A 17,927-nucleotide genomic window follows, 5' to 3' on the forward strand; every position below is an offset into this window, starting at 1 on the left:
CTATCAAGTTATACCAGGTTTTCAAATCTTTATATCTGTGTTAGACGGATGGAAGCCCGCATAATGATACGTTTTGTGATTTTAAAAAAATATGTAAATTCTTAGTTACCCAATACATGGCATACAGTTACTGGCAGCATCTGCCCTTTGCTGGACTAAGTGGATAACCGTGTGGTGTGTGCGGACACTATTTTACCAGCCAGAACTAATTTACACATCAGTTGTTTCTGCAGCCTTTTTCTTCAATTCACCCAAAATATCTGTGGGGAATCGTACAGGATTTCTGAATTCTGTGCTTCTGCACACATCGGACAGATCTGCATAAAAAAAAAAAAAATTCAAACAAAGATAAGTGATTAGGAAAACCGTACAGACTGTAACTAGGCCCCAGTGGGCATGGTGAAATGTGTTGAGCGTGTGGTTTGACAATGACATGTAGTGCTGGATGGGAGAGCAGCGATGCTTTTCACACAATACTGAATATACTTTCTGGATCAGCATATGGATATCAACACCCTGCTTTCTTGAGGATCTGGGGAAGATGATGTTCTCTTGCTTATGAGCGACACTACAAGTTTCTTTTGTTTTGATCATATTTCCTTCCCTGCTCAATTACTCTTCTTTCTTTCTACTGACTGCCTTTTTTTCTTTTTCATGTTTTTTATCTAGTTCCCTACCCTTTTTTTGGGCACTCTGGAAACTTTCATTCATTCATTTTCCATTCTACTAGCCATGGAAGACTATACACATACCTCTCCAGAATACATGTGGATCTGTATGTTGATGTTTGGTCTAAAACCAATCTTCCTTCAGTAATTTTAGCAGATCCTGTCTTTGTGATCCTATAACTTATAAATCTGTGTGTACACCGGTTTCTGGATCTACCTTTTTTGTTTGGTCTCTGTTTTTAAAAAAACCCTCAAACCCATTGAGCAAGGAATAATACTGTTATACACAAATTTACTTGTTCTGGAATGGGCTCATTTTTGCTAGTCTATATAGAAAGCATTTAACATGCTGTCTTCTTCACTGGCACCTTTTTGTATAATTTAGTTTTGGTGTTCTGAGGAAGAATTGTCATGGACATTCTGTATTACCCCAAAGCAACAAATTCTATTTTTTTTTTTTATTATACAAAGCACTGTTCTTAGAACTTATTGTGAAATGTCGCGTTTCATAGATTTTTAATGTGCATGGTAACAAAATGGGTAGTTCCTCCTGAGATAAAAAATGTCGTCATTTATAGGATGCTCAGTATAGCCTTGCCTATGAGAAAATAATATAGTGAACCTTTTTTATTGCTTTGCTGTCCTGGCTTTCTGCAATTAAAAATAAAACCAGACATACAAACCAGTTTTTCATTCAATACGCTGCAACATATGCTCAGTCTTTCCACAATTGCAGATCTGTGTTTTTTTGTTTTTTAATACATAATGGTTTACTAATATATAAAAAAAAAAATCATCACTCCTCCAGTATTAGAAATCCACTCTGATTTATTTAAACTGGTAATCATCTTTAAAACCCAACTCCTGCCTAAAAAGAAACCCTACCTTGCATTGGGGCTGCACCTGTACTGCTGTACTGCAAGGGTTGGTCATTTCGGTCTGGGGCTAGAAAAGCACTTTTAATTACCCAATCCTTTGTTCCCTTGGCAGTTGGGGCTCCCCACGCTTTGCCAGAGGATTGTCCCGTGTCCTCCCAGTGCAGGGCTATGGTCCCTGCTTCGGTCTCGATGAAGTCAGAGGACCTTAGACTGCCAGAGCAAAGGGAAGGAGAGGCTGCGTCGACCCGTCTAGCAGCACAGGGCAGCCTGCAGGAGCAAAGAATCAGGTAGGTAGTAGTGCTTTACCATGTCACCTAGACCTACACATTTAGGTAACTCTTGCAGTGTAAGTGCAGCTTCAATGCAAGAGAGGATTTTTAAGTTTACTTCAGCTTTAAAAATGTTTACATGTACTACTTATTACAGTGTACAATATATATTCTTTCTTTACTTCAGGGAAAACATCTACAAGCAACATGGTGCCCCCATCTCAGTATGTCCTCCCTAACGATCTGCCAGTTGCCTTGCTGGATTGTGAAGAGGCCTTCTCACTCCTTTCATCAGAGGAAAAGCTATATACCCATTTCCTGTCACGGGCATCATTTTATGGTGGTTTAATAGTTTTGTTCCAGACTTCACCTGAATCTCCAGCCATATATATTCTGCTGAACAGGATTTTCAGGGCACAGGTGCCTTCAGTACTGCATGGAGTGGCTCTCACCCAGGGACTAACTGAAGACGAATTCCAGGTATACTGATGTTGTGCACTGCCTGATTAAATGATCATTTTTGTGGCATGACTGTTTTCATATATCCCTCATATCTGCCCAGACATACCCATAAAGAAAATTAATTTAGGAACCGCCATAACCTCAAGCAATCCTTTTGCTACTCCATGTGTACATGTAATATTCTTGCAAGTCCTTCAATCTACTTGTCTCTGATAGGGAAGCGGTAAGCAAATTCTACATTGTATGGAAGATAAGGCTATCTGTAATTTATTATTAATTTTGTGTATGATCCATATATATATTTTCTGATTGAAATATAATCCAGGTAGAGCAACTGTAGAGTGTAAGTAGATCTTTAAACTATAGCACTTGTAATATAATACGCAGTTATAGCTAAATCCAAAAAATGTTACGTACTGCTGCATACACATACTTAAATGTTGTGGCTTTGTTTTTTCTGGCTCCTTTTTTTTTTTTTTTTTTTCCGTTTTTCATCTGGCAATAAGACTGTTTGTTTGTTTTTTACCATAACGCTTTCTTTACATTCGGGTTAAAAAAAAAACCTTTGTGCAGGATCAACAAAACTTTCTCTGTTTTCTCTGAGAAAAGCTTTTAGCCAGAAAAAGAAAATGTATGCAACCACTGCATCTAAAGACGGGTAAACTGCAATATATAAAATTTTTGTTCTTGGGTTTAGTAATAGGGAAGCTATAATGGTGTTTTTGTTTTTTTGTTTTTTTTTGTTTTTTTTTTTTCTAGAAGTGCAAATATTATTTTTATTTATTTTATGTTTTTTATTTTAAAATGCTTCCAAGGGTTGAAGGTTTTTTTTTTTTTTTTTTTTAACTTCATGCATTCTATACATGAAGGTAAAAAACCTTCAGTGTGTAGCTCTCCCTCTCAGCACCCTCAATACTTAACCGAGCCTGATCCCGGTCTAGCGCTGTGCATGAGAGCCTCGGCTCTCCCAGGTCTCTCTCTCTTCTCTTTAGCTGAGAAACAGCAGCCAGAGCCATTGGCTCCTGCTGCTGCCAATCTTTGCCATTGAGGAGGGAGCAGGATGTAGGATTGAGCCATGCTCTGTATGTCTTATGGACATACAGGGCCTTAAGAGGAGTGAGCACACACAAGTGCCCCCACAGCAAGCTGCTTGCTCTGAGGACATTCGGCAGGGGAGAGGGGCCAGGGGAATTGACAGGGGACCCTATAGGAGAAGCATCAGAGATGTTTTGTACAAAATCATTTGTATTTGATTAGCATGTTCGTTATTTTAAATTAAAAAAACAAACAAAGTTTTTACAACTACAGTTTTTTTATGTTTGACTTGACTTTTACATTTTTTTTCCTGATTGTGTTCAATATTTTGTTTTGAGAATTATTATCTGGCTAAAAAAGGTAAGAGCTGAATACTCCCTAGTCAGGGCTTCCATTTCTAGGCCTTAAATATTTGTAAAGGCAGCTATTTGCTAAAGTGAGAAATAATGGTAAAAAGAAGCGCATGTAAGCCTTACTGGGAAAATGGTGGTGATGCAGCAGGAAAAACAAAGGATCCCACGGTCGCACATAATCCTTGAATTTCTGGGTTATTTGGCGCACTTCTGCCCAGTAAGCATGCAGGGTGTGACAGGACCATAAAACGTGAAGAAGGGAAAGTCTCCACAACGCCAGCAGGTGTTAGAGCATTGGGGGAACATCTTATGAATCCTAATGGGCATAAAATACCAGAGGGTCAACAGTTTGAAACCAGATTCTTGGTATCTGAAGCTGATAGAGCTTTTGTAAGTGAACATGAGAATTCTCTCCACGAAAACAGTAAGTCTATGAGGCCATGTAGCATGTTGGAGAGTTATCCAAACACAGAATTTCGAATGTGGTAAGGCGACGGCTGAAGGAGTCAGAGAAGGGTAAAGAGATAAGGAAATGAGCCAACTGAATCTCTTGCCATTAAGACAGTTCTGCAAAGGCTGGGTCTTACAGAATTCGCTGTCTTGGAACCCAACGTCCGGCCGAAATGAAATGTCAGGCCTGGAAAAGGCCACTGGTTTTATAGGCTTAGAATCTTCAGTTAAATAGGCCAGAACTGAAGGCAGGGTTCCCGACTCTGGGGGGGTAATTGGAGAAAGGACTGGAGATATAGAGGAAGTCCAGAATACTTGGGAACACACGCCAAGTTTATCCCACAGTTGGATGAGTGGGGACTATATAGGTAGATCCGTATGGCACCAGGGCAGAAAGCACAGAGGTACCCCCAACAGGGCCTGTTCCACTTGTGCCCACTGCTTGAGAGGGCCATGGGGGCACCAATCCAGCACCCTAGTCAGATGGCAGGCCCCATGATAGAGGTTGATATTCGGCAGAGCCATTCCTCCCAGCAGTTTCGGCAATCGCAGTATTGCCTGAGTAAGTCGAATGGGCTTCTGTGCCCATAAAAAACTGATGCGAACCTGATTAGCTGCACGAAGGAAAGGATCAGGATTGCGGATCGGAAGGGCCTGTAGGGGACAAAGCATTTGTGGCATGACGTTCATGCTCAGCCCCTGAAACAGGATGATGAGCTGGTCTGCCAAGCTGAAAGATCCTTTTGATTTGACGTGAAAAGTGGAGGAACGTTTAGCACAAAAATGTCCCCCAGCCTTCTGTGAAGATATTTGTCCAAATATTTGATGTGAGATGAGGCCCATTTGAAAGTAAAGTCAGCCTTAAGAAAGGCAGTCAAGGACACCAGAATGGGGACATATACTGTGCTTTCTTATGTGTGACTGAAGTTTATTTACAATGATCATACGATCATTAATAACATTATACTGAATATGCTAAAGCAAGAATTAGCTGTAGTGGGTTTAGAGACAGCGTATACATGATGTGTCTATTTAGTATAGAAATTCGTTAAGTTCCCATTCGCACTATGGCTTTCTGGCACATTGCGTTAAGTTGTACTAAAGCCTAGTTTATTTCAGCAGAAACACCTCTGTATGGGTTAAAGAGCCCTAGGCAACACAAAAATCGCAGACTGCCGCTCTCCCCCCCCCCCCCCCCCCCCCCCCGCCCCAGTGGTACTGCCCCCTCAAAAATGATGCCCAAGGCAAATGCCTTGTTTGCGGAACGGTATATATGCCCCTGCTCTCCACCAAGTATAGACCCCCCCCTTCCTGGTCACTCTGTCCCCCTCCACCCAGGAACAATACAAGAAACTTGGTACAGACCAGCACAGACATGCACAGCGGTCTCTCTCTCTCCGTGTAAACAGCGGAGAAGAGGGAGGAGGCATTGGTGCGCTTGCTGGGAGCCAGCCGAGGACAGAGGTGGATCAGTGTCACTGGTAAGGTGTTAGCGCTGGTGCCCCTGCGGATGGGTGTCACCCTGGTTCGGTCTGCCCCCCCCCCCCCCATAGCAATGCCATGTTGAAAGCTGAAGTAACATTCTTCCACTGTGTGATGAGATACCTAAACTAACAGGTGGGAAGCCTCACTTTTGTCATTCGCTGCTAGTAATACAGAGTTGTGTCAGAGCTTACTGAGCTTCAAAGAGGGCAAATTGTTGGTGTCTGGTTAGGGCCGGCTCGGAAGTGAGCACGAACTAGTGCCCCCAGAGCAAGCAGCTTGCTCAGAGGGTATTCGGCAGGGGGGAGTGATCAGGAGCACCGATGGGGGACCCAAGAAAAGTAAGATTAGGGCTACTCTGTGCAAAACCATTACACAGAGCAGGTAAGTATGAAATATTTGTAATTTTAATAAAAATACTCATCTTGGCATGAAATGCTACATGTGAAGTTAGCAGCAGGATTATACAAGTCCAGGGCCATGGTCAATTTCTATGGTCCCCAGACCCTGAAGACACCTTTTGGGGGTGGGGTGTATGAGCACCATGACAGGCAAAGCCTGGTCCTTAATAGGTCCAGTGTTATGGATAAGGCAAAACCGGTTTCATGTACGTATATTTTATATAATACTATTCACAGAGCATAGCACACTATGCAGTTTAGTGGGCAGAGAATGTGTGTGTTATTCACTTTATTGTGGCACTTTCTGCCATTGTTTTGTCTTTAACACTTCTCTGTGAGTAGTTTTAAAGTGTTTCTAAAGGTAATGTTTTTTTATTTTTGTAAAAAAAAAAAAAATGTTATCTGTACCTGCCCTGTGCAATTGCTTTTGCTCAGAGCAACCCCAATCATCATTTTTCTCTGGCTCCTCTTCTTCGTCCAGTGCCCCCATATGCCCTATGTGGCACTCATGCAGGCTCGCTCCTGAGTCCTGCTGCTTACATCCATATACACACAGCAGGGCATGGCTCCGCCCCGTGCTCCTTCGTCACAGCGTTTGATTGACAGCAGCAGGAGTCAGGAGATACAGCCACAGGAACTCGCCAGTTAACACTTGGGTTATAGCAACTCCTTCCCTGGATACACAAAACTCTTTCCTAAATCATGAGGACACCACTGAGGATCCCCTTACTAGCAATATTGGATTACAGGTACAAGGGATTTGGGAATAAATGGCATGTGTTCTGCAGACAGCCTACAGGAAACACAGGACACGGTAGAGGGTGATAGCTATTCCCTTGTCCTGAAGTAGTGTCCCTTTGACACCGCTCCCTTCATCTGACTCTGGCTCCCTGTCAGGCATGCACCATGCTGCCTCTCTGACAAAAGCAGAATTCTCTGCCACTATGTCTTGATTTTTTTGGTTCTTCTAAGACATATGGTTTACAGAGGCCACAAGTACTGCACATCCTCTTTGACACTGACCGTGTTCAGGAATCAGATGTAGAACCTCCTGTACTTGAAGATATGGAGGAAAACGCTGATTTTTGTAATGGATGCAAAGGAGGATTTTCCTTCCCCTGAAGCTTGTGAGGTACAAGCTATGGCTTTGCATCAAATGCTTTCCATTGTGGACACACTTAACACCTGATTCTCCAGAACCTAAACAGACCTCAATGGGTAATAAGAGACTGGCTAAGTCTGAAAAAACTGTTCCCACACACACAGATTGGTTGTGCACTCTGAAATCTGTTATTGCTTCCCTCAGACAAGGGGAATTTCTTGCATCAATAGACCTATAAGGTGCCTGTCTCTATTTTCCTATATAACCAATGCTTTCTACATTTTGATGAGGGAGACCAGCACTTCCAGTTTGTGGTGCTGTTGTTCAAGCTCTCCGCTGCATAAAAGTGTTTTTCCCTCTTCTGGCTTCATAGTCAACCTTCCAAAATCTGCCCTTTATCCCTTCACACTGTTTGGAGTACCTGGGTCTTATCTTGGAAAAGATTGCCTACTTAAGGCCCAACTCTCAGACAACTGTTTTCCTCCCTTTCCTATTGGAGCCCATAGCACTAAGGCTGTTGGTGTCTCTTTTGGCTTTTCAGCATCATGCATCTGTATCCCAGTCTTGCAAGGCCATCACCTGACTTTCCGTTCACATGTTTTGTCGGTGGATGTTCAGTTCAACCAAAAGGAAAAAAAAACTCCATATACACAATCCTATATTCACAGTTGATCTGGAGGAAGGTTAAAAAAGCAAAACAAATCATGATCCAGTGAGGAAAAAATTCCTTCCTGATCGCCCGCGAGACAATTGGATATTCTGTGGATCAACTGCCACTGATATTATTACCAATAAATGGTAATATCCAGTTCCATTTTGTGCATTTAGGAATACATCCATATTTATACATGGTAATCATATCCCCCTTTTAAAGGCTAAGTTCACTTTTCTGAATGTATTACATGTTACACCCGAACTTAGGGTGTAACATGTTCAGCATGCACCCTCTCTCTCCCTGATCGCTTTTTCTCCTTGTGACAGCGGGTAGGGGATCTTCTTCCTGCACCCACTGTCACAATTTGAAAACGGTGGGGCTCTGTCCACTGCATGATTCATTCATTTACTGTTTCCTGTAAATGAATAGACTACAAGTGCTGTCAGCCATGAACTGGGAGGGTCCTGGAGAGTGCTCTTGTGGTTGTTTGATCTTCCTTCTCTCAAATATGAGAGATATGAGCAGACAGCGATCCTGAGAGTCTGCAGGAGCCTAGCATTGCACCTGCTGATTTGTGGGTGAAATGCTTTGCAGGCTTATTAGGAAAAAAACTAATAAATGCACCTTTTTTTTACCTGTAAAAAAATGTGCATTTATTTTATTTTTTTAAAGATGAACTTTTCCTATAATCACCTGAGCATAGAGCATAAATTCAGTTCACAAATTCATTCACTTACTGTATGAATTTATACATGGTGATCATATTACTACTTAATCACCTGTTCTCCGTAGAGAAAACATTCAGTTCAGCTAGTCTTTTCTCATAGCTGAGCTCCTCCACACCTTGTCAGTTTAGTTGTCCTGCTCTGCACTGTCTTCAGTTCCCGCAAGATCCTTTTTTGTGAGCAAGTGCCCAAAACTGAACTGCGTATTCCAGATGAAGTTTTACTAATGGTTCAAGCTGTTATCTGGGTAATTTTTGTTTGTGTTCTTTAAACCCTTGTGTTGTGTGCCTGTTGGCAAGTTCTCTTTGCTGTGTTGTTGCCCACCCCTCCGTTTAAAGGCTCCATGTACACTGGCTTAACCGCTGCTTCTACAGGAGAATTGTGTGGTTTTTTTTTTTTTTTTGTTTGTTTTTTTTTTTTTGCCTGTAGAAGCAGAGCCGTATTAGTCTGTGTCCATGCACATTAGGACTAATCGAGGCATAGTTTAAGCTCAGTGTTTATAGCCAGGAAAAAACCCTTCTGGTTTGCATTTTTGATTGGAGCTTTCCGTCAGAAAAAACCCTAAACTCTGTACAAAAACACTATGGGGTTTATTTACTAAAGCTGGAGAGTCCAAAATCAGACTCCCTTCTGCATAGAAACCAATCGGCTTCTAACCTCAGCTTGTTCAATGAAGCTTTGGCAATGAAACCTGGAAGCTGATTGGTTTCTATGCAGAAGGGAGTCTGATTTTGGACTCTCCAGCTTGGTTTTTGAAGGTTTTTTTTTTTTCTATAGCCAGTAAACTCCTCAGCATGTTATCCTATGTGCCCATGCACACAGACTGTAATCAACCTTTGAACAATGTCTAAATATCATGTAAGCGAGTGTTCATGCCTATGTTTGTCATCAGTGAAAGAAAGGATGTCACCAGCCCTCCATTGCAAGCATATACACTGGTTTTATTTATTTCTATTAATGCAATGTCGCATCAGTCAAGCGAACGCTTTGGGACCATGCAGGGTCTCTCCCACAAGGTGATTTAATGACGTAGATCAGCTAGTACTTTCTGTGTACTGGAGATAAGACCAGGCCATAGTTCACAACCTAGGCCTCCCCTTGCAGAATGCACTGAACAGTGATGTGCACATCAAATAAGAAAAAAAAATTGTTGTTGCACTGGGTTCATTATCATCAGAAGTCATTGATTAATGTGTGTGTTGACGCGTTTGGTTTTTTTTTTTGGTTTTTTTTTTTAATTGATTTGAATGGCAAACTGCAAGTCAGTATGCTCTAAATAACCATATCATGCATTGGTAATAAGACTATTGAAAAAAGTGGCTTTTCAGTTGAAACAAGCTCACCGAGACAAAGGACTACAAATCATTTTGTCTGAGTAAGGTATCGGTTGAGATAATGAGGAGAATAAGCAATGATCATGGGAGTTATAAAAAATTTCTGAAAGTGACCGGTGTCTTACTATAGCTTCTGACTTTCCAATATCAAACAACCTAGAAGATGAGAAAAGATGTTTATGCTTACAGTAGAAAATGCTAGAAGATGTCAAATTGGCAAGAAAATGTAATGACTTCATCAGCCAGATTACCTCTATGCACTATGAATTTTGTTTGCAGAACGTAGAAAGGTCATATTTCTATGTAGACACACCTGAATTATTTAGCAGAGGGCTTAGAGTTCTTTATGATGTGATATACATAATTGTACATAGTGTATGTCCTGTATTCATTTTTACCATTAATTCCACAGGCTCTCTTGGTATATGCTGCTGGATTCTTTGCAAACATGGGAAACTACAAGTCCTTTGGGGATACGAAGTTTGTCCCAAATGTCTCCAAAGTAAGTTCTTGTTTCAGTAATGACAATCACAAGTTTTCCACAGACCATGAAAAAAAAACATATTTTTTAATTTATAATTAACTATTCTTTGCCCTCAGGAGAGATTGGAGAAGTTACTACGGGCAAGTGATGCGTTTGCTAAGGATCCAGAAGGAATGGAAAGACTTTGGAAAATTGTTGCAGAACATATGTACTCCCTAGAACCACGTGAGAGGCAGCTAGGACTGGGAGACCAGGTCAGTACCAGGATAAAGCACAGCAATCTAGTGTGGCATTTTATTCTGTTTTTTGTTAAAATGCTTTTCTTGGGATGGAAGATATTTTGAGAGCCGGCTCATGGATATATATGTGTTTCAATGCTTGGGGAGGTACTTGCATAATTTTCCTTGTGACATGCTAGGTAACTATGCCAGATATGTTGTAGAGATGGTGTTTGGCCCTTCAACATGGGTCGATAAGTCTTCCAATAACATTTTACAGCCATTAGCAAGGTGTGGGCTATCTCCCCTTTATGGCTCCTTGTGCACTGACTGCTTCGGTGTGTAGGCACATGTAAAATGTAGTTCACTACAGTTTATTGTTCATATAATTTTGACATTGGTGGTTGATAAAATATTACCTTTTAGCCCCTAGGTTGAAAATGTCTGGGCAGGTTTTGTTAATCTAGGAGAGGAGTCCCATTTCTAGGTTTAGACTAAAAATGTTAAAAATTACTTTTGGTGGATTTCCTGAAAGTGTGGGATCAGGGCTAAGCCATATTATTGTGGCACATTAAGGTATTCATTTTAAATGTACTTTCAACATAATGTACCTAAAAACAAACCTGCACCTTTTCTTTCAACACAGTGCAGCTATGCATTGTAGTGTGCTGTAAGGTATAAGTGCCTGCATAAACAAGAGACCTCACAGTAGAGTAAAATCCTTTGGACTCCTAGATTGAATACATATAAAACTATTTACAAACAGAGCTGTAATGAAGAATGCAATATTAAAAACCTCTGTTTACCCCGCCACGCCCATTGCATTTTGTAAGGAAAGAAATTTGCAGGATTCCCCCATTAACACAGACAGTGATCACAGGGGTATCCCTCCTGCTGGGTTATTGTCTTCTCCCTTGCTTGGGGGGGATAGAGCCATCCCTGCCAGGAAAAGACAGTGATTGCTAGCGGTCATGGCAGCCGCTAGCGATAATCAGAAGTGAATCCAGCAGGTTAGTTGTACCCAAGTTAGGCCAGCCATAGACAGTTTGAATCGCAGCTGGTTCAGCAGCAACCGGCCAAGATTCAAACCATGTGTGGGCAGGCTGAATGTACCACGTTGACCAATTTGCACCATCTATGGCCTGCCTTATTCTTAAAAAGGCACATCTTTTTGTATCTGAAACCTAAACATTTTTGAAAAGCCTCAAAGGGAAACTGTGACGGACCGCCTGTCGCCCCAATTGGTTGATTCTGTCAGAGAACTGCTTCCTTGCTACTGGGACACAGAACCGAAATATTATAGCTGGGCATCGCACCCAAGGACTGGACTACACTAGCTTAGGTGTAAAAACTGAAACAACTTTATTGAACAGAAATGCAGGTTTTTATACACTTCAGGAATAGGGCAGTCCCCACATGAACAATAAAAACAAATATTATACATTGGGGTAAACATCCCACACTGATTAGGTAATAGAAACACTGATGAGTTTTAAATGGGGTAGCTTGCTTACTTTGGTTAGCGTTCCCCTCACTTGGAGGTTCTTGAAAAGGGGGCTTTTCTCAGCCACAAAACATTGGGTTTCTTTCATCCTTCTTTTTTTTTTTTTTTTTTTTTTTTACCGGGGTCTGGCTCTATTTTTCCCCATTTGCTCCTGTTCCCATTGTACCAATTTTTTGCATGTGGTTACACCATAAGCTGATCTATGATTGAGTTGTGCACACTTTTATATACTGTACACACGTATTATATTTTTCTGAATATAAACTGGCATAGATGTTGCAGCACATATTTTTGTTGTATAAAGTCTCATGTAACTTGACATACTAGCATATTTGTTCTTATTGTTTGGTCTATAGTGCTTCTTGAATACATTTCTATTGGAAAAGCATTCTTTTGAAGTTTGTGCACTTACCATCCATAACAGTACACCTTCCCTCTGATATGAGAAAGAGGAGTCCTAGGGTGTCAATGCTGCTTCTCTATAGAGCAAGCATTGTCCTTATAAGACAGGTGTGTTACCGGCATGATCACTTGGTGAAAATAAAGGAAAAGCCAGAAATAAATCAAATATAGCCACCACCGCCTAAGGACTGGTAAACTGCAATATCTTACATTCTAAGTTTTTGATCATCAAATCAGACCATGTTTTTGTATCTTGTATTCATTGAGGGAAAAACAGTGTTGTGTGAATGGCTCCTATGTGGAGTGAGTGACCGACTATGGGTACTACGCAGCAGGGCAACCATTTTGGCACTGAACACAGAAGACAGTTTTCAGCTTCCACGGGGATCCGTATAAAATATGCATACTTACATTGGTTTAAGCTGGATGTACCTGTACAATAAAATCTATACCTGGATTTCAACTTTAAGTTGTCCTCCAGAACAGCCCTGAGACGTAGAGCTCCTCCCACTGGGATAGGAAACCCGTTACCCACAAGCTTTAAAAGGCGGTCCTCATTTTTTAGTTTAGTGTTTCCTCCAAATGCGAGTGACATGTTACCCATGGAACCCATTTAGAAACCCTAGTCTCAGTGCTGTAATGTGCTTTTTTTGTGTCTATCTTTTTTCCATGTGCCCATCCACAAAGCCCAGTCTTTACAGGCAGGTGGTAGCTGTGGGTCCTCTATTGTCCGTGCCTAGGGCCAGTACCTGTGATGCGGCTCCCCCTTGCTAGTCGCTGCTCCTGTGGGTTAGCTGACACTGCTAATGGATTGGTTTCCTTGTTGAAGACTGGAGCTCTGGCAGTCCAATCTTGCTAAGCAGAAGATGCAGAGGCATTCTTTTTTTCTTGGGGGGGGGGGGGGGGGGGTTTGACTTCATCACAGGGTGCTGGAGGCGGTGGTTCCTAGCTTCATTTACCGGCGCAAACAGGCAGAAATTAGGACGGCTGGTGCTCTGGTATAAGTGGTTCCCAGCAGAGGCTGTGGTGCGCTATTCCTCATGCAGCTAGGATCCCTCTGCACTCAAAAGCTCGGCGCATGCGGGCTCCTTTGGCACCAGCTCCTCACCGGTAACCCTGAGGTTGTTTATTTACCTGCTCCGTATACTTGTGGTGGCTTTGGTTTTTTTATGTGTCGTCTGGGGCTCCTTGGTTTTGGGCTCAGGCTGGTGGTGTACCTTCACCTGCTTGCATTTTGGCACTGCATGGCTTGCTGTGGCTGGTCTAATGGCAGTTCTGCCATTTATGTCTTTTAGGTTAAGGTTCAGGATAAGGGTCCAGGTTCTTCCCCCAAGAAGAAATGTGCAGTTTGTGCAACTAAGTTAGGATCTTCTTGGAGCAAGACGTTATGCCATGCTTGTATATATGTTAAATAGAATGGTGCAGCGCTAAATAATAGAGCACAGTTTATACACACAATATATGTACATTCGTGATATCACTCTGAGGGTGATCCATAAATACAAAAGTTCAATATAATAGTGCGGATCATGGATGTGCACTCGCCAGATGTGCGTTTAATATACATCTGGTGAGTGCGTTTTTCACCTATTTGTGTGGTTCACACCTATCATCACACCTTGGATCAGGACGTCCACTCACCTGGAATTAGGATCTCTCCATGGTCCGCACTATTATATTGAACTTTTGTATTTATGGATCACCCTCAGAGTGATATCACGCATGTACATATATTGTGTGTATAAACTGTGCTCTATTATTTAGCGCTGCACCATTCTATTTAACATATATGTTCGATTGGAGGTTTTTTATTTGGTTACCTTTTCGGTGTATCAGTGGCTCAGTAACGTTTTTGTGTATACACATTTATACACTTTTTTTGCATTTAAGTCGCGCTCACTATAACATCTTTTATTACAACTCTGTTATGCCATGCTTGTATTGGCAATCCTAGTTAAGGATTAATTATCTGCGGCCTGTAGTAAGCTTCTGTTGTCAGTAAAGGATGCGATGGCTACTACCTTCACTCCTTCAGATCCCTACTGAAGGTCTTAGGCAGGCTCCTCCCAGTCAGCCTCAGAGGTCTAGACCCTCCATAGGTACTTATGCTGCCTCAGAAATTTTGCACAGTGAAGCAGCTGAAAAGGCATGTAACACTGTCTTCCTCTCATCCATATTCAGGCAGTGAGGTGGATTCCAGAGATGAGAATGAGCCAGCTAAACCAGCTTGATACAAATTGTCCCTTGAGGACATGGATGATCTACTCAAGGGTATACATAAAACCTTGGCGATAGAGAAGAAGAAAATACAGTTGTTTAGGAATGACCTGATGTATCAGAGTCTGCATACAAAGAAATCCAGGGTTTTTCCAGGCCATAATACTTTGTCTGACACCATTCAGCTGGAATAGTCGGAACTAGAGAAGACTTTTTTTCTAATAGTTTAAAATAAAGATTTCCATTCCATGAGGATCCTGTACATACTTGGAACAAGTGTCCTAAGCTGGATGCACCACTGTCCAAGGTTTCCAAGAAAACACGATTCGGCTTTTGAAGATTTGGGGATCCATAGGAGGGGTGATGTCATCCTTTGCAGGGTCTGGGACTCTTGCATCTCAAATTTCAAGCCTGTATTAGCTTCTGTTTGTGTGGCTAAGAACCTAGAATTCTGATTTACTCAGTTGCAATCACATTTGGTAGCTGGTACTCCTGGAGACCAGATCTTGAATTTGTTTTTACTTTTTAAGGTGGTGGGGTTTTTAACTGATGCTTCAGCTGACTCCATTTAAAATGCTGGCCAGATCCTCAGCCTTGATGAATTCAGACCTGGTCAGGGAATTCAGCCTTCAAATTGCGGCTATGTGGCCTTCTCTTCTCAGGGGATCAGCTCTTTGGGCCTGATCTTCTGGTGGCGTTGGAACACACTACTTACAAGAAAACATAGTCTCCTGAGAAGCAGAGTAGGGCGAGAAATGTTTTCATAGACAAAGGTTTCAGAGTCCGCAGGAGAAGGAAGTAAAACGTAAGAAGCATTGGACAAGTCATATGTGCAAGAGAAAAGCGCAGTATCCTGTTCAACCCTCCTCAGCAGCTAGCCAATTCCCAGTTACTCAGTTCCTCATGTGGAAGGAAGATTGGGGGTGTTCTTCCCATAATGGAAAATAATTACCCAGTGGATTCATTCTAGAATTGGTCAGAAGAGGCTACAGGATGGAGTTTGATTCGCCCCCATCCTTGAGCTTCTTGGTGACCAAGCTCCCTAAGCATCCTAAAAAGTGAAGGCCTTGTGTCACTAGGTGGGGGAGTTAGTCGATCAGAGGGTGTTAGAACCTGTTCCCTGACAAAGGGGCCTTGGGTTCTATTCACATGCCTTTGTTGTAAAGAAGCCCTCAGGGAACATTCGGCTGATTTCAAATCTAAATCCTCTAAACAGATCTATCAAATACAGCTATGTCTGTCAACCCAATTGTTTCATGGCCAGGTTGGATATGAAGAATGCTTGTAGCGTGATTCTAAATGATTCAGGATCAAATGCTTCTTTTTTTTTTTTTTTTTAAATAACAAACATGTTCTATTTTCCTACTGTGTGTAACTGTTATGCACAGAGCAGCCCTGTTCCTTCCCTTCTTGGTTCCCCCGCTGATGCTCCTGGCTCCTCCTGCCTGCCGGTATTCCACCACAGCAAGCCACTTGCTATGGAGGCAACCCTGTGGGCTTGCTCCCCAGTTGGCTTTACCCCGCCTTGCTGCTGTGAATCATTGGCTGTGATTGACAACAGTGGGATCCAATGGCTCCTGCTACTGTCTCTGAGCCAATAAGGAGGGAGAGCGCCTCTGCTCTTGTGCATAGCGCTGGATCAAGATCGGGCACAGGTAAGTATGGGGGGAAGGGAGAACTACATGCAGAAGCTTTTTTACCTAAAGTATAGAATGCATTAATGCGTGTCTTCACGCTCTTGATCAACATTAACTGTTTTTAACCCTTATGCTGATAGCTTTAGCAAATAGATAGGAAGCTATATCACATTTACTTGTTTTAAAACGTTTTGGGGTTTTTTGTTTTTTGTTTTTTTTTTAACATTTTTCTTCAGTAAATTCCTGCTTTCCAGGCCTAGACAGAAATGTGTCATAAAACCCAGGAGCCTTCAGGATGGATGGAGGGATTTTCTCAGCTAAGCACTCCCTCCTGCCAGCATGCCTGAGCCTAAGAACAGATAGATTCCAGGAAGTAAATGCCACAAAAATTATCTGCCCTTACTCAAAATGGCCATGGCTAGAAATGCTAGGGGTGTTTTTTCAAAGTGTTTTTTTTTTTTTTCAAAATAAAGCATGGAGACATGGATAGATGGGCACATTTGCTTTGAATATTAACCACCTCCCGCCCGCCCGCCATATAGTAATATGACGGACGCAAGGTGGTTCTCTCATTCTGGGAGGATGTCATATGATGTGCTCCCATTCTCAACGCACAGCGGTGCGCTGTGTCCCTCGGACACAGCGAATCACTGATCACGGAAAGAGCCGAAGATGTCGGCTCGGTCATGTGATCAGCTGTGTCCAATCACATGTAAACAGGGAAATGCCGGTTATCGGCATTTCTCTCCTCTCGAGCTGTCACGCTGACAGCTCGTGAAGAGAGGAGAGCCGGAAATTGGCTTTCCGCATAGGGGACATGTACACTGATCATCAAGGCACTGATGATCAGTGTGCCCTGATGATCAGTGCCCATCAGTGATGCCTGTCAATGCCCATCAGTGCCACCTATCAGTGTCCATCACTGCAGCCTCATTAGCACACATCAGTGAAGGAGAAAAATCACTTATTTACAAAATTTTAGAACAAAAACTAAAACATTTTTTTTTTCAGTGGTTTTTGGTTTAAGAAATAATACCCAGAGGTGATTAAATACCACCAAAATGAAGATCTATCTGTCACAAAAAATGATAAAATATTTTATATGGGTACAGTGTTGCTTGACAGCGCAATTGTCACTTAAAGTGCGACAGCGCTGAAAGCTTGAAATTTGGCCTGGGCAGGAAGGGGGTATAAGTGCCCTGTAGGCTTGTGGTTAAAAATGAATTAAATAGCTTTTTTTGATTGATGTGCTCAGACTTTCCAAAATCCCTGCGAGTTTCCGTGAAGATAGGAGTACGATTCATCATTCTCAATACGGGGTGCTTACTTTTGGGCTCTTTTTGGCTCCAAGCATTTTTTTGAATATCTTGGCAAAAGCCCTGGCACCATTAAAATTGGTTGCTTCTTCTCGGGGAACTTTACGAATGGATATTTTGGGAATGCAGAAATGGCTTCAGGACCTAGGATGGTTAATCAATGTTGAAAAATCAACAGGGGGAGGTGGAAGTACGAGGTTGAATATATATGGAGTGGGGGGCTAATTGATCAATTAATTTTCACTGTGGGAAAATGGGAAAAGCGTAAATGAAAATAGAAAAAAGAAGAAAAGAGAAAAAGATGCTACAAATAAAAATAAACTAAAAATTAGAAA

At 42.0% G+C, this 17,927-nt stretch overlaps 1 protein-coding gene across 2 annotated transcripts in view; it reads left to right on the forward strand.

The window, feature by feature from the left end:
- The window catches only part of DPP3 (dipeptidyl peptidase 3), a 112,771-nt gene that overhangs the window by 12,264 nt on the left and 82,580 nt on the right, over window positions 1–17,927 (forward strand). The window contains exons 1-4 of one of the 2 annotated variants that reach the window (XM_089658078.1): window positions 1,660–1,833; window positions 2,003–2,295; window positions 10,227–10,316; window positions 10,415–10,552. In XM_089658078.1, the coding sequence (XP_089514204.1) occupies window positions 2,023–2,295; window positions 10,227–10,316; window positions 10,415–10,552 (501 nt within the window). In that variant the 5' untranslated portion in view covers window positions 1,660–1,833; window positions 2,003–2,022. Of the gene's footprint in view, window positions 1–1,659; window positions 1,834–2,002; window positions 2,296–10,226; window positions 10,317–10,414; window positions 10,553–17,927 lie in introns of those variants that run through there. The other variant, XM_089658077.1, reaches the window with a different exon arrangement.

This window comes from Staurois parvus, unplaced genomic scaffold (genome assembly GCF_062004578.1).
Source record: "Staurois parvus isolate SC_StPar_1 unplaced genomic scaffold, SC_StPar_1.0 ptg001051l, whole genome shotgun sequence".
Classification (NCBI taxonomy): domain Eukaryota; kingdom Metazoa; phylum Chordata; class Amphibia; order Anura; family Ranidae; genus Staurois; species Staurois parvus.